General features: G+C 42.4%; 1 protein-coding gene across 5 annotated transcripts in view; it reads right to left on the minus strand.

Annotated features, from left to right (window-relative positions):
* ARMC8 (armadillo repeat containing 8) overlaps nucleotides 1–18,434 on the minus strand; it is a 120,793-nt gene extending 102,359 nt beyond the window's left edge. For 3 of the 5 annotated variants that reach the window (XM_060196735.1, XM_060196742.1, XM_060196750.1), the window contains exon 1: nucleotides 18,124–18,434. In XM_060196735.1, the coding sequence (XP_060052718.1) occupies nucleotides 18,124–18,168 (45 nt within the window). In that variant the 5' untranslated portion in view covers nucleotides 18,169–18,434. The remainder of the gene's footprint in view (nucleotides 1–18,123) is intronic. The other 2 variants (XM_060196745.1, XM_060196731.1) reach the window with 1 other exon arrangement.
* Between the last annotated feature and the right edge of the window lie 7,527 nt (nucleotides 18,435–25,961).

Here is a 25,961-nt window from a genome sequence, read left to right on the forward strand (position 1 = left end):
GATATTTTATTTATTTAATGTTTATAAGTGAGAGATACAGAAAGACCAGAGCACTGCATAGCTCTGGCTTATGGTGATGCTGGGGATTGAACCTGGGACCTTGGAGCTTCAGGCATAAGTCTTTTGTAGGGGGCCAGTGGTAGCACAGAAAGTTAAGCACACATAGCACAAAACACAAGGATAAGCATTACGATTGCAGTTGGAGCCTCTGGCTCCCCAACAGCAGGAGGGGATCGCTTCACAAGAGGCGAAGCAGGTCTGCAGGTATCTATCTTTCTCTCCCCCACTCCTCTCTCAGTTCTGTCCAACAATAGCAATAACAACAAGGGCAACAAAAATGGGGAAAATGTCCTCCAGGAGCAGTGGATTTGTAGAGCAGGCACCGAGCCCCAGCAATAACCTTGGGGGGGGGGGGGGGAAGAGTCCTAAAGAACCATTATGCTGTCTCCCTAGCTTGCAAATAATTTTATATCTCCCCTCTCACCCTCTTCACTCTTTTTTTTTAAACCAGAGCACTATTCAATTCTGGCTTTTGGTGGTGGGGACCTTCGAGTCCCTAGCATGAACATCTTTTGCATAACCACTATGATATATTCCCAGCCCAACAAGGGGGAAAAAATGTATTTACTTATATTTGATAGAGACAGAGAAAGCAGCAAGTGAGTGGAAGAGATGACAGCACCAAAGCTTCCTTAAATGTGGTCGAACCCAGAGTGCATACCTGGCAAAGCACCATACTATCAAGCTGAGTTATCTTGCCAATCTGGGGAAAATAATCTTTTAAGACTTATTGGGGTGGAGGAGGGGTTGCGCAGTGGTGCACCCAGTTAAGTGCACATAGTACTAGGCACAAGGGCCAGACCAAGGGCCCGAGTACAGATCCAAGTACAAGCACTCAGCTCTTCACCTGCAAGGGGAATGCTTTACAAGCAGTAAAACAGGTTTGCAGGTATCTGTCTCGCTCCCTATCTTTCCCTCCCCTCTCAATCTCTCTGTACTATCAAATAAAATGGGGGAAGGGGAAGGTGGCTGCCAGAAGCAGTGGATTTGCAGTGCTGGTACTGAGTCCCAGCATCCCCTGGAGGCAAAATAAATAAATAGTAAAAGATTTGTTTAGGGGTCAAGTGGCATAGCACACACTTTAGCGAATGCGCAAGGACCTGAGTTTTAGGCCCCCAATCCCCACCTACAGAGGGGAAGCTTAACAAGCAATACAGCAGTATGCAGGTGTTGCTCCTTCTGTCTCTCCCTCTCTGTAGCTCTCATCCTCTAAAAGAGAGAAAAGGAAGGGAGGGAGAAAGGGAGGAAGGGAGGGGGGAGGGAGGGAAATGACCACCAGAAACAATAAAGTTGAGCAGGCATCAAGTCTCCCCAAGACTGTGTGTATGTTCATTTTATTAATACAAATATAATTATGTTACATAAATATATTTATATTTGTTAATGAGAAAGAACCACCAGAGTATCACTCTGGCACATGGGATACTGGAGGTTGAACTTGAGACCTCAAGCTTGAGAGTTCAATGCTGTACCCACTGTGCCACCTCCCAGGCCCCCAAGGGAAAGATTTTAATAGACAATAAAAGTTGATGTTAAACTGGAGGAGGAAAACTTCTGGAACAATGTTTATGGATAATGGAGGTAGAATGGGGTTAACGAGGTACAGTAACAAATGGGTATTGGACACTGTCTAAAATTTTAAATTTTAATTTTAAAGAACAAAAATGGCAAGAATGGGGTGGCAAACTGTGGATGGTTTAAAGAAAGAGAAGAAGTAAAGCACTGAATGGCCAGGAAAAAGTCCCAGGACCAAGAGACAGCATGAATCCTGTTTTATGAATTCACACCTGGTTGTGCTCATCTACAATAGCCGTATGAAAATACAAAGTAGGAAGTAAGAGTAAGCACAGAGGAGAGTATATGAGAACTAAGTTTCACTAAGGCTGAAATCTGAGACAAGCATCACAAAGCCAGAGCAAAGGGTCTGCTGAGTTGAGGGTGCACAAAAGGCTGTGACTGTAGTCCTGCACCTGTTAAAGCTCAGTGAAAAGTGGCAAGATGTGCAAACTGCAGGTGGCGGTGGGACTAAATGCTTATTGGCACAGGGCTAGTAGAAGGAAAGGTTGGGGAGGACAGAAGGTGGAGACCAGGATGCTTGCACCTTTGATTCTGGAACTGAGATTATCTGGGTTTAGCTATTGGTACGGTCAAAGTCTAGGTAACAGCCACAGAGATAAGTATCTCAAAGTAGCATAGAAGATGTGACTATTGGGGCAGTCAACTGAGCAAGTTGTGGTATACTACTCAGCTGTAAAAAATGGTGACTTCACCGTTTTCAGCCGATCTTGGATGGACCTTGAAAAATTCATGTTATGTGAAATAAGTCAGAAACAGAAGGATGAATATGGGATGATCTCACTCTCAGGCCGAAGTTGAAAAACAAGATCAGAAAAGAAAACACAAGTAGAACCTGAAATGGAATTGGCATATCACACCAAAGTAAAAGACTCTGGGGTGGATGGGTGGGGAGAATACAGGTCCATGAAGGATGATAAATGACATAGTGGGGGGTGTATTGTTAAATGGGAAACTGGGGAATGTTATGCATGTAAAAATTATTGTATTTACTGTTGAATGTAAAACATTAATTCCCCAATAAAGAAATAAATTAAAAAAATTTTTTTTCAGGAAAACTATCTACATACATAATGAAATCTCCACAGATTATGACAAAAGTAATGCTAGAAAATGTACTTATGAACTGGGAGCTTACAATAGTAAAGAAATAAGACAGAAGGAGTAAGGATGTGCAGATGACTTCAATGATCTGGAGTCAAATGAGATTCAAAACTGGGAGCATTAGAAGGGTCATATGTGCACCCCTATGTTCATAGCTGCATTATCCACAATAGCCACAGTGGAAGCAGCCTAAATGCCCATCAACAAGTGACTGGCTAAAGAAGCTATGGGATATACATCCCATGGAATATTACTCTGCAATCAAAAAGATGGCATTGTGCCTTTTGGGACAAAATGGATGTAACTGGAGGTGATTAGCAAAATAAGTAGAGATGAATGACAACTACCGGATGACTTCACTCATATGTGGAATCTAGATCTGATTTACATGAATTTGCCAAAAAAAAAAAAATCCAAACAAAACAGAAGCAAACAGAGACTTGTGAGAACTATGGTGGTTATCTTTGAAAGGTGAAAGGATGAGGATACAGAACTTTGGTGGTGGGTGTGGTGTGGAAGTATACACTGTAATCTTACAATTTTGTAACATACTATTTTTTTTTCCAATACAATCCCCACTAGGTCCTCTGTCATCCTGTAACATACTATTAATAACAAGTAAAAATTATATATACAAAAAAAAAGAAAGAACTAGGAGTGTTTATAGAGGATGAAGGGTCTGAAAAGAGCAACTGAACACAGCTCTCTCTCAGCTCTTAAAGGGTTATTAGTCTTTGGAATGGGGTTAGATAGTAGAAACTCTCATGCCTGAGGCTCTGAAGTCCCAGGTTCAGTCCCCCACCCCACCATAAACCAGAGCTGATCAGTACTCTGCCAAAAAAAGGGGGGGGGAGGTTTAGCCTTCATTCCTGCCAATGACAGTGTCAATGCTGATAAGGAACAGTTTGATTGGGGCGTTCTTACTCATCCAGAAATATGAGCAGCACTGGGGAAACTCCTGCCTGCAGAGACAAGGTTACGAGGGTTTCTGACGCTCTGTCTTTTTCAGTTACTCTCTGTATGAAGCAGGGAGACAGCTAATCTGGTAGGATACATGACTTGCCATGTTGAGGTCTAATCCCTAGCACCAAATAGGAGGACCATGGACAGCACCAAGGGGAAAGTACACAGCCAGTGAAGTAGTGCTGTGACGTCTCTTCTCTCTGCTTCTCTCTCCCTTTCTATCTCTCTATCTCTCTCTCTGACATAAAAGGAATGAAAAAAAATGAGTAGTGTAGTGGAATTGCACATGTGCAAGGACTACACACACAATTTTTTCCTCTCTGCAGTTTCCTGTAGCTGAAAGGGATTGTGATTCCTTCAGCTTTTCAACCAAAAGTGAATATGCCACTAAACCATCTAGAGCTCAGATGACACTCATGAAGGAGAGGAAAGCCAGGCAAGGTGAATTAGCCCTCGGCCTTTTGGCATAAAGTATCAAGCACATGAGCTAACAAGCCCTCAAACCCTGTCTATGAACTCATTTTACAAAATTAAAGCTGCAGTAAAGCCACTGTAGACACTAAAAAAGTAGTTCACCTGGATAATGCATTGCTCTACTATGTGCACAACCCAAGTCTGAGTCTGGTCCCCACTGCACTGAAGGAAGCTTTGGTGCTACGGTTTATTTCCCCCTTTTTGTCTCTTTCATTTTTTTGAGGGGGCTACCACATTTTATGCTTAATAGCACCCCCAAAATTATAATATGCAAAAAAATGCACATGGATTCTTTCACCAGATAGTTTGCACACACCAATTTGTAAATCCTATGAGAAATTAAATTTATTGTGTAGGAGTAAAAAGAGAAGGGCCTCAATTTTTTTTTTCTGAAGGAAAATAAAAACAGAAGTAGAGAGTCGGGTGGTAGCGCAGTAGGTTAAGCGCACATGGCGCAAAGCACAAGGACCGGTGTAATGATGCCGGTTCAAGCCCCTGGCTCCCTATCTGCAGGGGAGTCGCTTCACAGGCAGTGAAGCAGGTCTGCAGGTGTGTCTTTCTCTCCCGTCTTCCCCTCCTTTCTCCATTTCTCTCTGTTCTATCTAACGACAACGACATCAATTACAACAATAACTACAACAACAATTTTTAAAAAACAAGGGCAACAAAAAGGAAATAAGTATTTAAAAAATTACATATACCAGTATAATTTGGGGGGGGGGGGGAAACAGAAGTAGGTAATTAGCTGCATTCAACTGTGGAGAAGAATTATATGGAAACAAACTTCCCTTTTCTTAAAAAAAAAATTATTTATTAGAAAGATAGGAGAGAGAGAAAGAATCAGACATCACTCTGGTACATTGTGCTGCCAGGAACTGAACTGACAACTTCATGCTTGAGAGCCCAATGCTTTATCCACTGCGCCACCTCCCGGACCACCAAACTTCCCTTTTACTGGGGTGACCATGATAATAAGCAGCCTGTAAAATGGACCACAAGGACCCCCACTTCCTGGCAAGGTCTTGTGCAGTCACTCACCCTGAGTGAGAACCTGAGCAGAGTTGATGGGATATCATTTCAGAGTCCTCTCTTTTACACACACTCTATCTCTTTCTCTCTCAAAAGCTGTTGCAATGCCATGAGCTGCCCAATAAAGAAGTCCAGATGGCCTGGAATTGAGGGAAGCCCTTGGCCAAGAATCAGCAAGGAACTAAGGCCCTTGGTCCAACAGCCCACAGTGAACTAACACCTGTCAATAACTGTGAGAGAGCTTGGGAGCAAATTCTACTTCATTTGAGATGCAGCTCCTTCTAGCACCATGTCTGCAACCCCATGAGATTCTGGGGCAGAGGCATCAACTAAGTCACACTTTGATTCCTGTTCTATAGAAACATTGTGATCATGTAGTTTTAAGCAGCTTAGTTCTGGAGTAATTCTTTTCCTAACAATACAACAGACAACCAACAGACCTTGAAATTTCTCATCCAAGTCAGGATAATTTTAAGGATGAGAGGGAGCACTTAATAATTGATAATACACACAAGCCAGAGTACTATAGGCAGGGTGGGCTATCTGGTCACCCTACTTTTTACTCTTCTTTAGTAGCACAAAGGAAAAGGAACTTAGAGGTAACTCAGAAAAGTAGTAGCAAGCTACAAGAATTTCTCATTGCTCTTCTGAATTATCTGCCTTTTGGGGGTAAAAACTCCTCAGGTAAGGTGTTAAATACCTTGTAATAAATATCAGATTTGCTGTGAATAAAACTTAATTCAAAAAATCAGGAGAAGTAAATATGTAAAATAGAAGTTTTTCTTTATGTTTTGTCACTGTCATGTTTTCACTGCTCCTAGCCAACTTTTTCATATAGAGACAGAAAGAAAAAGGGAAGCTACCAGCCCTAAATATGTTTCACCTTAATCTGTTTAGATAAGAGAGAACTCTGACCTCTCAATAATTACTAAGGTAGAAAATCAGACACTGTGTGGTAAGAGAACATATCAGGAAATAGTTAAATCAGTGCTCACAATGGTGAAAATAAAATTCTAAAAGGTTCGAGCCCCCAGCTCCCCACCTGCAGGGGGGTCACTTCACAAGCGGTGAAGCAAGTCTGCAGGTGTCTTTCTCTCCCCTTCTCTTTCTCCTCTCCTCTCTCCACTTATCTCTGTCCTATCCAAAAAGAATGACATCAATAACAACAATAATTACTAAAACAATGAAAAACAACAAGGGCAACAAAAGGGTAAGTAAATAAGTCAATATTTAAATAATAATAATTCTAAAAGGTAAAGCTGTGCATACACATTTGGGGGGGTCTTGCATTGATACTCACTTTTGTAACACTGGGTAAATCAATCTCTCCTTTTTCAGTTTTCCCCAATTCAAAGTGACAAGGGGTGGAGAAAATAGCATAATGCAAAGAAGCTCTCATGTCTGAGGCTACAGAGTTCCAGGTTCAATCCCCTTGGCACCACCATGAGCCAGAGTCGAGCAGTGCTTGCTTTTCTCTTTCATTAAAAATAAATAAATAAGATATTAAAAACCAGATACAAAGAATGATGCTTACTTTTTCTGCAATTACTTTTTAAAATTTATTTATTTATAAAACGTAAACACTGACAAGACCATAGGATAAGGAGTACAATTGCACTAACTTTTTAAAGGCACAGTCTTATAAGCATTACAGTAATTTCAATATTGCCATAAACATACTTTGTTGATCACATGAACTGAAAGTAACCCTAACCTCTAGTTAGGTGTTACAGTGTCCCTGAAAAGTATGGCACAGTGACCCAAGAGGTGCACAAAGGCTAAAACAAGAGGTCGCAAGTTTGATCCCTGACATGGCATGTACCAGAATTATGCTCTCATTCTTTCTGTTCTGTTAATAAATAAATCTTTTAAAGAAAATAATCAAAGTATAGTGTAAATAATAAACTAAGAAAGCAGCTATAATGCAAAGCAAGCAGCATCTGCAAATCAAAGGGGGCAAGGAGAGTCACTGGGACATACATGAAGTGGCAATGACTATGAAAACCTTAAAAACAAAATTGACATATTCTATGGTTTGGCCTGGGAATATTCTGGTGCCTCTCAAAATGATAAGATAGTCCAGGAAATTCACTAGACACAATTATTTCACTGCACCTCAATCCTGACATTACAGAGCTAGGCTATTCAGATATGGGTGTGGTGGTGTTCCAAGCCATAAGAATAATTTATTGTTTGAAAATAATATGTAATGGCTTAGAAGTCCTGGATACTATCTTTCAAGGTACCACTCAGAACTGGAATTTTGAGCAAAGGAGATAGTATAAAGGTTACGCAAAATGACTTTCATGCCTGAGACACCAAAGGTCCCAGGTGGCTGTGGGGACTCCCACAGCCACCATAACCAGAGCTGAGCAGTACTTTGGTGAAGAAAAAAAAGGGGGGTTGAAAATGATAATGTTCAGACACCTTGGTTGTCTTCTGATTAAAAGGGAAAGGAGGTGGAGTCGGGCTGTAGCGCAGCGGGTTAAGCGCAGGTGGCGCAAAGCACAAGGACCAGCATAAGGATCCTGGTTCGAACCCCGGCTCCCCACCTGCAGGGGAGTCGCTTCACAGGCGGTGAAGCAGGTCTGCAGGTGTCTATCTTTCTCTCCTCCTCTCTGTCTTCCCCTCCTCTCTCCATTTCTCTCTGTCCTATCCAACAACGACAACAATAATAACTACAACAATAAAACAACAAGGGCAACAAAAGGGAATAAATAAAATAAATATTAAAAAAAAAAACAATAAAAGGGAAAGGAGGGGGAGGGAGGGAGGAGGGAAGGGGGAAAAGAGAGGTAGAGTGGGAGGAGTAGGGAAAGGGGAAGGAGAGAGGGAGGTGAAGGGGAGGGGGAATAGTATTTGCTTCAGATTCACAGAGGCCTTGGAGCTATCCATGGTGGTTGACTCAGACTCAGCCCATCACTTCCAACAACTGGTGCATTCCCTCCCAATTACAATACCACTTAGTATCTGTCTGACTTATCTTCCACACAATAGGCTATAGCAATCATGCCAATACCATAAACCACCTCTGTCTAGTCCACTTTGACTGTATGCTGACCTCTTAAGTGTTTTACTATGTCCTAGCTTGGGTCTCCAGCTAGCCTAGCTCTGCTCTCCAAGCCTGCTGCTATACCTTCTGCTACACAAAATCTTTTCTGTGGCTGTAGCACTCCGGAAGATCACTGAACACTCTGGGCCAAGGATTACAGCATACTAGAGCCAAGTTCCCTACATGACACCTAACATGAGTTTTTAAAACCTTGTTATGACTTCTGCCACTCCAAAATGATTTTAAATGAATTTTTTATTAATTTATTTATTAAATTAACAGTTTACAGTCGACAAACTAAAATAAAATAGTCTGTACATGCATAACATTTCCACATAATAATACAACCCCCACTAGGTCCTCCTCTGCCATCATGTTCCAGGACCTGAACACTCCCCCCATAAATAACTTTTAAATGTGTGTGTGTGTGTGTGCGTGTACGTGTGTGTGTGTTTAAACTAACTTACATTAGATTAAGTACAGCATAGGAACTGCTAACTCAAGATGCATGTGTAGTTTCAGCAAATCCAAGAAAACCTTGAAACTATGTGATTCTTTAAGCAAATGAATGTGTTTCTGGAAAAGGTGTTGAGACTTTTATCTTTAAATGGGTTAAAAGAAATAATATGTAGATGACTTCAAAAATTAACATTTCATGATTAGTCAACAACTTGTTTGGCTTTATATGTTAACTCTCTTTTCAGCTACCAGGTTCCAGATGCTAGCATGATGTCAACTTCCCTGGACAGACAAGTCCACCAATTTGTCCTGGAGCCCCGCTTCCCCAGCACCCCACCCCACTAGGGAAAGAGAGAGGCAGGCTGGGAGTATGGATCGAGCAGTCAACGCCCATGTTCATCAGGGAAGCAATTACAGAAGCCAGACCTTCCATCTTCTGCATCCCACAATGACCTTGGGTCCATACTCCCAGAGGGTTAAAGAATAGGAAAGCTATTGAGGAATGGGGTGGGATACAGAGTTCTGGTGGTGGGAACTGTGTGGAGTTGTACCCCTCTTTTCCTATGGTTTTGTCAGTGTTTCCTTTTTATAAATAAATAAATAAAAAATAATAATAATAAAATGAACATTATCCCATATGAAAGCACTTTTAAATCTAAAGACCTTGTTCAAGATATAGATGTTCAGGAAGCTGAATATCCAGGTTCCTAAATCCAAAACAACACAAACCAAGACACATCACAGTAAATCTACCTAAAATCAAAACATGAATATGGGATGATCTCACTCATGAACAGAACTTCAGAAACAAGAACAGAAAGCACACTAGTAATCACAAATAAAAAAAAAAAAGGAAAAACAACGCAACAGTCAAGATGTTTTTATGCACTGAACACTGTTAACTGGTTCAATAATCTAAATTTAAGTTTTCTTTAAAAACGAAGTCTTCTGGAGCTGTGCACACCAAGTTGAACGCACATCACCATGCACAAGGCCCCGAGTTCAAGCCCTCTAGTCCTCCTCTGCAGAGGGCAAAGTTTCACATGTAGTAAAGTTAGTGCTGCAGGTATGTCTCTTTCTCTCTCCCTATCTCCCCTTTCCCTCTAGATTTGTCTCTATCCAATAAGAAAAATATTTTTTAATTTATAAAAAGAAAAAATAAATATTATAATAATGCATTCTGCAGGTGGGGAGCTAACTGGTAGAGGACAGGACTTCATGCCGAGGCTGCTGATTCGAAACCCAAAGCCCCATGTACAAGAATGGTGCTCTGATTCCTTTCTCTGTCTCTTTCCCTCTGTGAAATTATCTTTTATGAAATAAATAAAAATACATTTTTAAAAAATAAAAGTCCCCGGCGCCAGGTGGTGGCACACTTGGTTGAGCACACATGCTACAATGTGCAAGTGCCCAGGTTTGAGCCCCCACTCCCTATCTGCAGGGTAGAAGCTTTGTTGAGTGGTGAAGCAGGGATGCAGATGTCTCTCTGACTCTCTCCCTCTCTGTCTCCTCCCCTCTTTATATTTGGCTGTCTCTAACCAATAAATAAAGATAATAAAAACATTTTTTAAAAAGTCCTCTAGTTAAAAAGAAATCAACTTTCAAAAACCAAACAGTCCAACTACAAAGTAGCCTAAAAGATATGAAGAAATAATTTTCCAAAGAGATTATATAAAATACAAATAAATAACAAAGATACGTTCGACATTATTAAGCATCAAGAGAAATCAAATTCACCAGTAGTCACTTTCATCAGGAATGTCATCATAAGCTGTCCTGTGGGCCCTCCCTGGACCTTGCCCTCACCATAAAGCAGTGATGGTAGTGTCAGCCCCAGTCGCTTAAGGGAGGCTAGGGTACCCTGCCCTGCCCTTAAGAAAGACTGGTCTTGAAATGAGTGCAGCCTGCAATGTTCTCAGCTGTGACCATGAAATGTGAGTTCAGACTGATAGGGACCTCAGAGGTTACACAGGCTCTGGTGCTAAATATATATACAGGCTCTGGGTCAGGTGGATGGAGGTAAATAGTTCCTTTTTACCCACAGAATTCTTTTTCAAGAATGAGAGCTACTCAACTGCCCTAATCAACTTTCTAGCCCTTTTCTCTACTCTCACAACCATTTTCTCAGACAATATTTTTTAATATTTTATTTATTTATTTTCTCTTTTGTCGTCCTTGTTGTTTTTCATTGTTGTTGTAGTTATTATTGTTATTGATGTTGTCATTGTTAGACAGGACAGACAGAAATGGAGAGGGGAAGACAGAGAGGGGGAGAGAAAGATAGACACCTGCAGACCTGCTTCACCTTCACCACCTGTGGGGAGCCAGGGACTCAAACCAGGATCCTTGCCAGTCCTTGCGCTTTGCGCCACGTGCACTTAACCTGCTGCACTACTGCCCGACTCCCCCAGACAATATTTTTACCCAACTTCAGGTTAGCTATCAAACTCAAGCAAAACTACCATAGCTGTGTCCCCCAGGAACACCCCTAAAATGGAACAGCCTTCTTCTACCCCAGGATCCCTAATCTTATCTGCTCTACTCCTACTTTTTGGTTCCTGATCATTAACCATTTTGTCTCATTTTATGTCCTGCCACCTTCCAGGATGCAGATGCTACACTGACTTCTCTGGACAGATGACCTCACCAGAGTGTCCTGGAACCTGACATCTCAAGAGGTCTGGCCCACTAGGGAAAGATAGAAACAGGCTGGGGGCATGGATCAATCTGCCAACACCCACATCCAGCAGAGAAGCAATTACAAAAGCCAGAACTCCTTCCGTCTGCACCCCCAAAACAACTATGATCCATACTCCCAGTGGGGGTAAAGTGATAGAAGGAAGAGGATAAGAGGCCTCTGAACTCCAGCTCCATCAGCATCTGAAGAGAGAGGAGGAAAAGAAGAGAAACATTTTTAGGTAGTAGTGGTGTCAAGAGCGGCTTTGAAGAGAAGAAAGGAAGGGGCCTGGAAGAAAAAGGGGGTAATTGTGTATAAATGTAGACAGATAGTTGTAGAAATGATGGTTGACCCATGTCTACAATCGTATGGGAACTGCAGTGGCTTGCAGTGGGGAGATTGAAGATTCAGAACTCTGGTGGTGGGAATGGTATGGAATTATACCCTTGTTGACATATAGTTTTGTAAATCAATATTAAATCACTAATAAAAATTTTAAAAAGAGAAATCAAATTAAGACAATGGGGATGCTTTAACAACTTACTAGAATAGCTAAAATAAAAAACCATGACATAACAAATGCTGGCAAGGGAGGAGAAACTGAATCTCCACATATTACTTGTAAGAATGACAAATGCAGGGAGTTGGGTGGTAGCGCAGCGGTTAAGTGCAAGTGGCGCAAAGAGCAAGGACCAGTGTAAGGATCTCGGTTCAAGCCGCCAGCTCCCCACCTGCAGGGGGTCACTTCATAAGCAGTGAAACAGGACCACAGGTGTCTATCTTTCTCTCCCCCTCTCCGTCTTCCTCTCCATTCTCAACTTCTCTCTGTCCTATCCAACAACAATAATAACTACAACAATAAAACAAGAGCAACAAAAGGGAATATATTTTTTTAATTTTAAAAAAAAGAATGACAGTCACTCTGGAAATTTGTGTTATTTTAAAAATCAATGACATCATACAATCTAAGAATTGCTTTCCTGGACTTTTATCTCAGAGAAAATTTACATTCACTCAAAAACCTATACAGAGCAGGTTGTAATATTTCAAAACTAAAAAGGTCAGATGGTGGCACACCTGGTTGAGCACACACATTTCAGGATCAAGCCCCATGGCCCCACCTAAAAGAGAAAAGGCTTCACAAGTGGTGAGGCAGTGCTGCAGGTGTCTTTCTCCCTTTACCTCCCCCTTTCAATTTCTCTGTCTCCATTCAAAAATAATATTTTTAAAAAATAATTTTTAAAAACCTAAAATACCTCATAGGTAAAGTTACAAATGGGTACATCAATCTATCATAAAATACTATATAGCAATAAAATTAATGATACAGAAAGCAAAAGATTTCAAGGAAATTGTGTTGAGTAGAAAAGCAAGAAAAAAAATCAATTCAAAAAGTCACATATGTATGACTTCATCTGCGTAACACTATAGAAAACAACAGAATTGGTGGTCTGGGAGGTGGCACAGTGGATAAAAGCATTGGACTCTGAAGCATGAGGTTCTGAGTTCAATACCCAGCAGTACATGTACAAGAGTGATGTCTGGTTCTTTCTCCCTCTTTCTCCTCCTAGCTTTCTCATTAATAAATAAGTAAAATATTTTTTTTACTTTATTTATTTATTTATTCCCCTTTTGTTGCCCTTGTTGTTTTATTGTTGTAGTTATTACCGATGTCATTGTTGTTGGATAGGACAGAGAGAAATGGAGAAAGGAGGGGAAGACAGAGAGGAGGAGAGAAAGATAGACACCTGCAGACCTGCTTCACCACCTGTGAAGCAACTCCCCTGCAGGTGGGGAGCCGGGGGCTCAAACCTGGATCCTTTTGCCAGTCCTTGAGTTTGGCGCCACCTGCGCTTAACCCGCTGCGCTACCGCCCAACTCCCGTAAAATATTTTTAAAAAAATAGAAAATAAAAGAATTGTAGGGACAGGGCTGCAAATAAGGCTAGTGGTCAGAGTTAAAGCACTGCAGGGATGGGAGTTTGGCAAGTATGTCAATAAAAAGCTAGTGTGAAGAAAGTCTTCTTATTATTAGCTTTATTTATTTATTGGACAGAGGTATCCAGAAAATAAGGGGGAGAGATAGAGAGGGAAAGAGACAGAGAGACACCTGCAGCACTGCTTCACCACTCACAAAGCTTCTTACAGGTGGGGATTCAGGGCTTGAACCTGGGTCCTTTTGAACTGCAACTTGTGTACTCAACCAGGTGCATCACCACCAAGCCCCTGAAAGAAATTTTTAATGATAATGAACTGGTTCTCTAGCTTGATTGATGGTTACACAAATATACACTTGTAATAAAGTGAAACTTAACTATGCAGATACATGAGTATCCGGGATTTGATAATTGTATTCTAGTCATATAAAATGTAACCAACGGGGGAAGCTGGGTGAACTGGGCACATGGGTCTATATGACTTCATGTTGAGTCAATAATGATTTCAAAATAAAAAGTCGATGCACAATCAACCAAAAATTTGGGAAACATCGGAGAATGGATTTTTTTTTTTTTTTTTTTTTTTAGCAGAGTGACTTGTGATGCCAAACAAAGGTGAAATAGAGTGGTCACAGCACAATCTAAAAGACAGCTGGAGAGTTTCTCCAACTGCCCAATGACAAAGTCCAAGCAAACAGCTGAGTATTGCACATATACAAGATTCAGTGCTATAAACAGAATGGGAACTAAAAAGAAAAGGTAAAGCATTTACCCATGAATTAATTTACTAAGTAGATAATATAAAAATATCAAATGCCTCAGGGACTCTGCAAAAGCAGTTCCTTCTATTGAATGCTCGTTTTTCTAGTTACTTCTTACTAGCCCCAAACTTTCAGTTCAGCATTACTTCAAGGAAACCCTCCCTGCCTCTCCTTACTATCCTACATATGAGATCAGATCACCCTGCTACACACGCAAAAAAGATTCTGGTTATTCCTTCATAGTACTAATCACCATACCACAAAGTATGACATGACTTTATTTCCCTCTAAAAGGCAGATGGGTCTGTGTGGCTTGTATTCCTAAACCCAACTATGCCTCACAAATAACAGAAAATTCAAAATATATTATGTGAATAATCCTATACAGAGCTGTTATTGTTATGTGCAGATTGGGTGGGCAAGCGATATGAGTTACTGGGGTTTAAAGAACCCAAGATCACTTCAACTCGAGGAAAACAGCTCATAATGGGGATCGGAGAGTCTTGCAGAGAGAGATGAGGAATACTATATCCAAAGCTGAATATGAATGTCAGCTTTTCAGCAATAGGAACCTGATAAAGAATTGAAACAGGGAAATAGTGCATTCAAAGTGTTCAACAGGAGCATTAATATGGACAACGAACTTGTACTGAGAGAGTAGGAAACACTAGAGGCTGTAAACATAATTACAAGGACATATGGTAATGTAGACACTAGATGAGAGATTGACCACAGGAAGAGAAAGATGTAAGAAACACTATGAAGAGTCAATAAAACTTAGACTGATTAGATATAGGGGCAGGAAAAGGGGGGAAGTCAGAGTTAAAAGGTTTAACAGTGAGTGATCACTGAAAGGTAATAACCATTAACAGAAATGAGAAATACATTCTTCTCTTAGAAGATATGTGCTTTGCTGGAAGTGATGGGTAGCAACCACACACTTGAAGATGTGAGACTAGATGAAGGAGAAGGGTCCAAGCTAGCAATGAAAATGGATAGGCAGACTACAGTTAAGGTTATGAAAGAAACAGAGATCTCACAGATGGAAGAAGGTATAAAAGGCTTTGATTAGGAAATCCTATACCGCCATTATTACATAAGCCCCTAGGAAGAATTGTGTTTATTAAGTGCTAGTCATTCAGACTGTAAGCTCCCAGAGGGCACGTCTGGTCTCATCCAGCACTCCCTCAGGTATACACACTACATAAAGGATGTTGAACACAACCAGTGTGCAAGAAGCAGCAATGCAACTAATGTGCAGGAAGCAGCCCATTAAAGGAATCCTCTTTTTTTCTTTTCTTTTTTTTTCCCCTTAAATCAAAGCTGATTTAACTCTGGCTGATGGTGGAGCAGAGAATTGATCCTGGGCACTCTGGTACCTCAGGCATGTAAGTCTGTTGCATAAAGCACTGTACTATTTCCCCAGTCCAGGAATCAGTTTCCAAGATTCTGATTGTTCTACCTACACTTTCAAAGAGTGATGTCCTGAGAAGCATATTAAGAGGCACAGTGTTCACTTTAAATTAGTATGACCACTGAGATTAGAAAGAATTATTTAGCCAAAATTCTGACTTCCCAAGAGTCTAGGACTGAAGAATTGACAGACTAGACTTAACTGTGAATAGCTTAAAATACTAATGATGATGATGATGTCCCCAATGAGAGTAAAGCAGAGAATACTCTTCAAAAAGTTTTTTTTTTTTCTTTTATCTCCAGGGTTATTGCTGAGGCTCGATGCCTGCATTATGAATCCACTGCTCCTGGAGGTCACTTTTTCCCTTTTGTTGCCTTTGTTATTTATCATTGTTGTTGTTGCTATTATTGTTATTGATGTCGTCATTGTTGGATAGGACAGAGAGAAATGGAGAAAGGAGGGGAAGACTGAGAGGAGAAGAGAAACGATAGACACCTGCACACCTGCTTCATCACCTGTGAAATGACCCTCCCCCCCCGCCCCCCGCAGGTGGGGAGCTGGGGGCTCAAACCAGAATCCTTATTCTGGTCCCTGCACTTCACACCCCTTCAAAAAGTTTTTGATAAAAAGTTAAGCAGGAAATGTTACTAAGTGAAACCAGTTAAGATTTAATTAGATACACTATAACGGTTGACAACATACAAAAAAAAAAAAAAAAAAAGACACTTCAAGTGAAATGAAGGCCACAGGAAATACTGGGGAACAGAGAATAGTTAAGATGTGGACTTTATCAGCATGGGAGGTGGCACAATGGATAAGGTGTCTTTGGGCTCAAGCTTCAATCTCCACCATCACACATGTCAAAATGATGCTCTGGTTTCTCTCTCTCCCTTTCTTTCTCTCTCTCTCTCTCTCTCCCCCCCTCCTTCTCCCTCTCTCTCTCACTGGTAAATAAGTATCTTTAAATATACCCCGAAATGCACATTTTCTAAATCATGAGGGGAAAGTCACTGGCCAGCTCTCACACAGAATAGTCCTATTATATGTATTAAGGGGGTGGGGGGAGGCAACTGGCACACCTACTATTGCAGTTAGTATGCACAAAAGTCCTGGTTCAAGCCCAGGGTCCCCATGAGCATGGGGGTAAGCTTCATGAGCAGTGCTGCAGGTGTTTCTTCTGCTGTCTGTCACTCCTGCTTTGTCTGTTATCAGGGGAAAAAAAGGGGGGGGGACAATGGCTGCACAGAATACTGGAGTTGTCATGCAAGCAACAAGCCCCAGCAAAAAGCCAGGTGACAAGAAAAATACAACAAAAAAGAAAAGGTGTTGTTGAGTCAGGGAAGACAGCAGAGTGTTTATGCATACAACTTTCCTGCCTGCTGCCTGAGGCTCCAAGGTCCCAGGTTCAGTCCCCAGCACCAGCATAAACCAGAGCCGGGCAGGTGCTCTGGTCGGGAAAGAAAAGAAACGAAAAAGAGAAAGAGAGAGAGACAGGGAGAGAGAGAGAGAGAGAGAGAGAGAGAGAAGATAAAAGACAAAAAAAGAACAGGAGAGAACATCTTGACACCTCTTCTTCCCCAATTAAATCACCAACGTTCTGACCCTGAATCCTAAGTAAACGTCTTAGGTGCTTTCCGACAGGTGTGCATATGGGGAAAAGTCTGGAGAAAGGAAAAGTGATTAAGTTTTCTGCGTCTAGAAACCTGGCATGTCACCTCTAATTCAACCACACTCTCAACACCAGATTGACCCCCACAAATCTGAAACGATGGTCAACCAGCCTTTGCCGGCTTGCTCCCAACTCAGGAAAGCACATTCTCCGAGTGAGGAGCAGCTCCAAGGCTGCCGAACCCTTCGCGGCTCCCTCCCAGAACTTTCACCCCCTGCGTCTGGTTTTGGTTCTCAACGGCAAGGTGAAAGCTGTGCTTTTCGTGGTGACCGCTTTAATAAAAATACATGAATAAAATAAATAAATAAGCCTGACAACAAGCACACTTCCTAGCCTGCCAATAGCCATAGCACCTCGGGAAGTCAGAATTTAGGCTAAATAACGCATTCTGTCTCATCTCAGTGGCCAGTCATCCTGATTTCAAGTGAAACTGTACCTCTGGGTGTGCTACTTTCTGAAAATACAGGGAGAACAGACCATCAGGACCTAGGAAACTGGCTCCTGGAGATCGGGGAGGGGGGGCAGGGGGGGTTGTTCAGCGGTGGGCCCAACAGAGATCGCAAGTTCGAGTCCCACCTTCCGATGACAGAAAATCTGGATTCATAGTCATATTCCTTCTCTCTCTCACTCTCTCTTTTTTCCCTCAACGCTGAACTCCCCCTTGGAGGAAAAACGGGAAGCCGGGCCGGGCAAGGACTCTCTCGGGCTCAGCAGCCGCGTCGCGTCCCCCTGAGCAGAGGAGCCGCGCGCGGGGTATGGAGCCGCCGGGCGGCCGCGAAAGGCCGGGAAAGGAGCTGCGCCCGCAAGCGGACACCGCGCGGGGCAGAGCGCGCAGGCGGGAGCTGTGGCCCCGGGGCTCCCACCCCTCCGGCCAGGGGGCGCCCGCCCAGCCGCCCGGGCTCGGCGCAGAGGGAGGTACTCGGAGGCCTGCGGCAGCGGCGGCCACTCACCGAGAGGACGCTCATGCGGATGGGGGTCTCCAGCAGGCACGCCATCTTGCGCCTTCCCACCCGGCGGCAGCCGGAGCCGGCGCGGGGGCCGGCACTTTCGACAACCCACTCCTGGCTCAGCGACAGGCGTCTCAGCGGAAGGGCTGTCCTGGGAGACGCGAGCAGGCCGCGGACTGGACGCTCCGGGACGGCCTCCGGGGCCCGCGGGAGGCAGAGCGCAAGCAAACCGCGCCAAGGGCGGCTTACGAATCGTCCTCTCAGAAACCGCAGCTACTCGCGGCCAGTGCGGGAGGTGGGCGCCGGGCGGCGGCGTGCGCATGCGCGAAGGGACAGCACGGCCCCACCTGCGGACGGTAGGGGCGTGGTGGGCGGGGCCTCGCGCTGGCGTTGCGAGCCGCCCGCGTTGATTGGCTGACGCCCGTGAGTGTCCTGAGCGCTCCTTGGAGCCGCAGAGTTTGGACTTGGCTGTGGGAGTTCTCCGTCTCGCTCCTTCCCGCCCCTAAATAAAAAGAGGAAATATCCTAAGTCGTTGCTATCTTCAGTTTACAGATGGAGCCACTGTGGTCTCACAGCCAGTTCCTCTGCCGCAGATAAGAACGACTGTTTTGGCTGGGTTAAGATTAATCTGCCAACGCCCATGTCCAGTGAAGAAGAAATTAGAGAAGCAAAAACTCCCACCTTCTGCACCCCAAAAATAATTTTGGCCCATACTCCCAGAGAGATAAATGTTAAGGGAAGATGACCAGAGAGGACTCTGTACTCCCACTCCGTCAGGACCCGGAGAGAAACGGGAAAAATATGGGAGGGGGTGCTCGTGACTTAGAAAGGAAAAGCAGACAGGACCATAGGAAAAATGGGAAAAACTATAGATAGATAGACAGATTGACAAATATAAAAATAATAGTCAACCCATACCTGTGACCTTGGGAGAACTACTGCAGTTTCCAATTTAAGGGGACACAGCACTCTGCTGATGGGAGCGGTGTGAATTGTCCCCCTGTTATTTTGTAATTTTGTAAATCATTAATAAAAAGGGGGGGGAGAACAAAATGTTTCATGATCCAATAAAGAAGTGTAACCTGCTTGAGTATCATCTGTTCATCTATTCCACTTATTTCGAGGTTTTGTCAAGAACAAATGTACTGCCTGTTGAGGAAAATCGTCCAACGGTTAGGTGGTGGCACACCTGATTGAGCACACATGTTACAGTGTGCAAGGACCCAGGTTCAAGCTCCAGATCCCCACCTACAGGGGTGACAAGCGGTGAAGCAGCGTTGCAGGTGTCTCTATCAATCTTATCTATCTCCCCCTTCTCAATTCATGGCTATTTCCATTCAACAAATAAAGATAAGATAATAAAAACTTTAATTAAAAAAAAGAAAATTGCCCAGTGGGCAGGGCACCAGCCTTACATGAGGTTTCCAGTTAGATCCCTGGCACTGCATGTGCCATGGTGGTGCTATGGTGTGTGTGTGTGTGTGTGTGTGTTCAAAGAGAATTAGCTCACTTAAAATTTTTTTTAATTTATTTATTTGAGAGAAGGTAAGGATCAGAGCATCACTGTACTTCTTTGTCATGTGCACAGCTTAGGGTTGAGCAGGGCCCCACCACTTCGGTGTTGTGGTCTCTCTCTCTCTTTTCCCTCTTTCTGCCTTTCTCTAGCTGAAGAAGTCAGCACAGACCAATGAAGTCCTAGAAATGGTTAAAAATAATAGATGATTTCTGGGGAAATAACTGCCTGTTGGAGCAAAAGACGTGCATGCCTGAGGTGCCTGTAGTAGGTATTATGGGAAATAGATGAACACAGAGTGCATACTCTCCTGATTTACCCTATGTGGATATTTTAATCTATGTGCCTGGTGGAAAAGTGCCTTTCCTCTCTGATACGGAGACATAAAGCCTAAGACTGCATTTCCTTTGTGTTTACTCTTCTATCGATTAAAACAGTGGCTGTAGTTGCTACCCCTTCTCCCCTCCACATTCGTAAACTAATGGGCCTGAGACAGTGGTGGTCAGGTAAAAGACTACAGAGTAAATTCAGCTGTCTCAAGACTGATACATATCAGGCACTAGTTCTCTCCTTTCTGTACCAAGGGCACAGATAAGGAAGATGTATAGCAATTACATAAAAGATTGCCTTTGTCTGTTTCTGCCTACTTTGTAATAGTGAAAGAAACCTACTCCCTCCACCCCTTTGGGGAGGGAGACCTCAATAAAACTGTGCTTTGAAGGTGCAGAGAGAACTTCCCGGAGAGATCTGGAGTCTCCTACATACTGGTGTAATAAACTTCTCTCTTTCACCAAGAACTAGCTCAAGTCTTGTGCTTTGGGAATCATTTCTGTAACATAGGCAGTTTAAGCCTCATACTGTCCTTGTGCCAGAGCTGAGCAATGCTCAGGTCTTTTTCTGCTCACTGTGTCATAATAAATAAATCAACATTTTTTAATCTTTGCACATTACCGTGTGCAAAGACCTGGGTTCAAGCTCCTGCTCCCCACCTGCAGGGGGAAAGCTTCACAAGTGGTGAAGTAGGGTTTCAGGTGCTTCTCTTTCTGTCTTCCTTTTCCCTCTTTTTTTAAAACAAATTTTTAATATTTTAATTTTTTTTATTATTGGAAACAGAGAAAAATTAAGAGGGGAGCAGAAGGGAGGATAGAGAGGGAAAGAGAAAGACACCTGTAGTCCTGCTTCACCACTTGGGTGGACCAGAGATTTGAACCAGGTTCCTTGAGCACTAATGTATGCACTTAACCAGGTGTGCCACCACCTGGCTCCTCCTCCACTCAAATTCTCTGACTGGAAGTGGGGGGTTGGGGGGGAGAAATAGAGAGAATGGACATCAAGACCTATGGATTTGTCATGCAGAGTCTACTTGTAAGGGAAAGCTTTGTAAGTGGTAAAGTAGTGCTACAGTGCTACAGGTGTCTTTTCCATTTTTCCCTCCACCAGAATTATTCATGGTGCTTGGTGCTCTCAGTGGCCATTTTTCCTTTTTTTTTTTTTTTTTTTTTCTATTTTCCTTTGACAGGACAGAGAGAAATTGAAATGGGGGGAGAGAGAGGGAGAGAGAGGATAGACAGCTGCAGACCCCCTTCACTGCTCATGAATTGTTCCCTGCAGGTGGGGAGCAGAGCCTGAACCCTGGTCCTTGTGCATGGTGATATGTGCACTTAACCAGGTGCACCACCACTGGCCCTCTCTTTCCCTCTCTATATCACCCTCCCAGGCTCTCTTCTCTCTCTCTCTTTAAAATATTTTTAAATTTATTTATTAATGAGAGAGATAGGAGGAAAGAGAGAGAGAACCAGACATCACTCTGGTACATGTGCTGCCAGGGATGGAACTCAGGACTTTATGCTTGAGGGTCTAACACTTTGTCCACTGCACCACCTCCTAGACAACACTCACCCTTCCCTCTCAATTTCTCTAGCTGTATAAAACAAATATATTTAAATGCCTGAAGCATAGAAAACATAAAACTGTTAGCATTCCTCCAGCCCCTGCACCAAGTAGAAAAATATGGGTGCAAATATCTGGATAATTTACATTATCAAAATACTCTAATAACTTAAGCCAAATCAATATTTGTTTTTTGGGCAGGGGAGACAGCATAATAGTTATACAAAGAGACTCTATTACCTGAGAATCTGAAGTCCCAGGTTCGATCCCCTGAACAATAAACCAGAGCTTAGCAGTGCTCTGGTTAAAAAAAAAAAAAAAGAAGAGGGAGTCGGGTGCATAGTGGGTTAAGTGTACGTGGCACAAGGATCCTGTTTCAAGCCCCAGGCTCCCCACCTGCAGGGGAGTCACTTCACAGGCGGTGAAGCAGGTCTGCAGGTGTCTATCTTTCTCTCCCCATCTCTGTCTTACCCTCCTCTCTCCATTTTTTTCTGTCCTATCCAACAATGATGAGATCAGTAACAACAACAATAATAACTACAACAATAAAACAACAAGGGCAACAAAAAGGAATAAATAAATAAATATTTTTTTTAAAAAGTATTTCAAAGAAAGCCTCTCCCCAAGAGTCGGGCAGTAGCGCAGCAGGTTAAGCTCATGTGGCACCAAGCACAAGGACTGATGTAAAGATTCAGGCTCGAACCCCTGGCTCCCCACCTGCAGGGGAGCCACTTCACAGGAGGTGAAGCAGGTCTGCAGGTGTCTATCTTTCTCTCCCCCTCTCTGTCTTCCCCTCCCCTCTCCATTTCTCTCTGTCCTATCCAACAATGAGGACATCAATAATAACAACAATAAAACAACAAGGGCAACAAAAAGGGAATAAATAAATATGAAAGAAAGAAAGAAAGAAAGAAAGAAAGAAAGAAAGAAAGAAAGAAAGAAAGCCTCTCCCCAGTCAATGGCATATCAAAGGAGTCTATCTGGGACCGCAACAAGACAGAACTGGAACTATTTTGGAAACCCACCAAATCACCAGAGCAGCCAGAGACCACAACTCTGACCAGATCTCCAGCTCTACCCAGTCGAGAAGAGAAACTTCTCTAAAGAACAAGGAATATCAAAAAAAAAAAAAAAAAAAAGAACAAGGAATATAAAAAAATAAAAAAAAAAGAACAAGGAATATCAAAAAAAAAAAAAAAAAAAAACAAGGAATATCAAAAATTACCTGAGAGTGCAACAAGGCGAGAGACGGGGACTACTTTGGGAACCCACCAAGTCACTGGTAAGTGCAAACATGTGTAGCTCCTGGACACAGAGTAGCCTAAGGAGAGACACCTATGGCTAAAGCCCATATCTAATCCTGAGCGGTTGGTAAATCCGCCAGTTTGCCAGTAGAGGAGCCACTTTCAGTCTGTTTTATCAATCCATAAAGAGGCCTTAATGCTTATCAACATCTATGCACCCAAGGAGAGGCCATCTAAATACATCAAACATCTATTGAAAGAGCTACAGCAATAGATTAACAGCAACATGGTAATAGTAGGGGACTTCAACACCTCACTCTCTCAACTTGAAAGATCATCCAGACAGAAAATCAACAAACAAGGGAGCTAAATGAAGAGGTAGATAAATTAGAACTGTTGGACATTTTCAGAGCAAAAATGGTGATTTCACTGTTTTCAGCCCATCTTGGATGGAGCTTGAAGATATCATGTTAAGTAAAATAAGTCAGAAACAGAAGGATGAATATGGGATGATCTCATTCACAGGCAGAAGTTGAAAAACAAAATCAGAAGAGGGGGTCGTGCTGTAGCGCAGTGGGTGAAGTACAAGGATTGGTGTAAGGATCCTGGTTCAAGCCCCTGGCTCCCCACCTGCACAGGGGTCACTTCACAAGCGGTGAAGCAGGTCTGCAGGTGTCTATCTTTCTCTCCCCCCTCTGTCTACCCCACCTCTCTCTATTTCTCTCTGTCCTATCTAACAACATCAATAACAATAATAATAATAACCGCAACAGCAATAAGCAACAAGGGGAAAAAAAGGGGGAAAAAGAGCCTCCAGGAGCAGTGGATTCATGGTGCAGGCACTGAGCCCCAACAATAACCCTGGAAGCAAAAACAAAAACAAAAACAAAATCAGAAGAGAAAACACTAAGCAGAACTTGGACTGGAGTTGGTGTATTGAACCAAAGTAAAAGACTCAGGTTGGTGGGTGGGAGTTCAGTTCCTGGAACAGGATGGCAGAGGACCTAGTGGGAGTCGTACTGTTGTGTAGAAAAATGAGAAATGTTATGCATGTACAAACTACTGTATTTACTGTCTACTGTAAAGCATTAATACCCCAAAAAAGAAATAAAAATATATATTTCTTTTTCTTTTTTCTTCCTCCAGCTGCTGGGACTTGGTACTGATACTACAAGTCCATGACTTCTGGTGGCTTTTTTTTCTTTTCATTTGATAGGGTGGTGAGAAATTGAGAGGAGAGGGAAAGAGAGAGCCTTGCAGGCCTGCTTTACTGCTCGTGAAGGTCTCTACTGCAGGTGGGGAGTGGGGGCTTGAACCCAGGTCTTTGCTCATATCCTTGTACAGAGTATTATGTGCACTTACCCTGGTGCACTGCCACCCTGCCCCCAAGATTTATTTTTCTATGTGGGTGGGTGAGTGGGAGAAAGAGCATCACTCAAGCACATGGAGATTCAGGGATTGAATGGGAGATGGCATATTGCACCAAAGTAAAAGACTCTGGGGTGGGTGAGGGTAAGAATACATCCAAAAAAGGTTGACAGAGAACCTAGTGGGGGTTGTATTGCTATATGGAAAACTGGGAAATGTTAAGCATGTACAAATTTTTGTATTTACTGTTGAATATAAAACATTAATTCCCCAATAAAGAAATTTTAAAAATAAAAGATTATTAATGACAAGTTATAGAACACAGTACCAGGTTTTTCTTTTTCTTGAGCTATTTACGTTGTGGTTAATAAATAAATGAAATATGATATCTTCAAAAAAAAGAAGAAAGAAAGAAAATGGTGGAGCAGTACTGCAAGTGTCTCTCTTTCTGTCTTGCTTTTCCTCTACCCAAGCCCATCTCTCATCCTTTACCTAGAGGAAAGACAAGATGGCTGTCAGAGGACCAGAAAATAGCTCACTGCATATTGTGCTGTTTAGCCATGTGCAAGAGCCAGATTCAAGCTCAACTCCCACCAAATTGAAGAATGTTGAGATCTCTTTCCCTCCTCCCTTCCTCCTTCTCTGTCTCTGAAAAAAATAGAAAAATAATAAATTTCTGGGAACAGTGAGGTCATGCAGGCACCAAGCATAAGAGAGAAATAACTCTGGTGGCAAAAATAAACAATTCTTCTTTAAAAATTTTTTTAAATATATATTTATTTTCCTTTTTGTTGTCCTTGTTTTTTTATTGTTGTTGTAGTTATTATTGTTGTTGTTATTGATGTCATCATTGTTGGAGAGGACAGAAAGAAATGGAGAGAGGAGAGGAAGACAGAGATGGGGAGAAAGATAGACACCTGCAGACCTGCTTCACCTCCTGTGAAGTGACTCCCCTACAGATGGGGAGCCAGGGGCTCGAACCAGGATCCTTATGCCAGTCCTTGCACTTTGCGTCATGTGCGCTTAGCCTGCTGTGCTACTACACAACTCCCTAAAATTAATTAATTTCAATAAGGGAGATAAAGGGAGAGAGAGAGAGAGAGAGAGAGAGAAATTGGATTAGAGGCAGACAGGCAGAGGAAGAGATCAGAGCACTGCTCAGCTCTGGCTTATGGTGGTATAGTGAACCTGAGACCTCAGAGAGCCTCAGGCATGGAAGTTGGTTTGCATAACCATTATGCTGTCTTCTCAGCCCTAAAGCATTAAAAATTTTTTTGTAATTTTTCCTCAATCATAACATTTTGTAAAATCAAGTGTGATGTGTTACTTATAGTTTTAAAAACATATTTTAATGGCAGATTTTTTTATTTTTGTAAATTAAAAAAATATATATTACTGGGGGCCAGGTGGGATTAAGCACACACATTACAGTGCATAAGGACCTTGCCTGGGTTCAAGCCCTTGTTCCCCACCTGCGGGGGGGAAAGCTTCACAAGTGGTGAAGCTGGGCTACAGTTGTCTCTCTGTTTCTTTCCCTTTATCTTCAGCTCCCCCTCTCAATTTCTTTCTGTTTCTATCCTATAACAAATAAATAAAAGTAAAATATATTTATTAGTTACTTAATATTCATTTACAAAATTATAAGATAATGGGTATAAATTCCACACCTTCCCCACCACCAGAGTTCTGTGTCCCCATTTCCTCCATTGAAAATTGCTGTAGTTCTCCCAAAATCACGGATATGGATTGACTATAATTTCTATAACTATCTGTAGTTATATATATTTGCCCATTTTTTTCCTTATGGTCCTGCCTTCTTTTCATTT

The sequence above is a fragment of the Erinaceus europaeus genome, chromosome 1 (assembly GCF_950295315.1).
Source record: "Erinaceus europaeus chromosome 1, mEriEur2.1, whole genome shotgun sequence".
NCBI lineage: Eukaryota > Metazoa > Chordata > Mammalia > Eulipotyphla > Erinaceidae > Erinaceus > Erinaceus europaeus.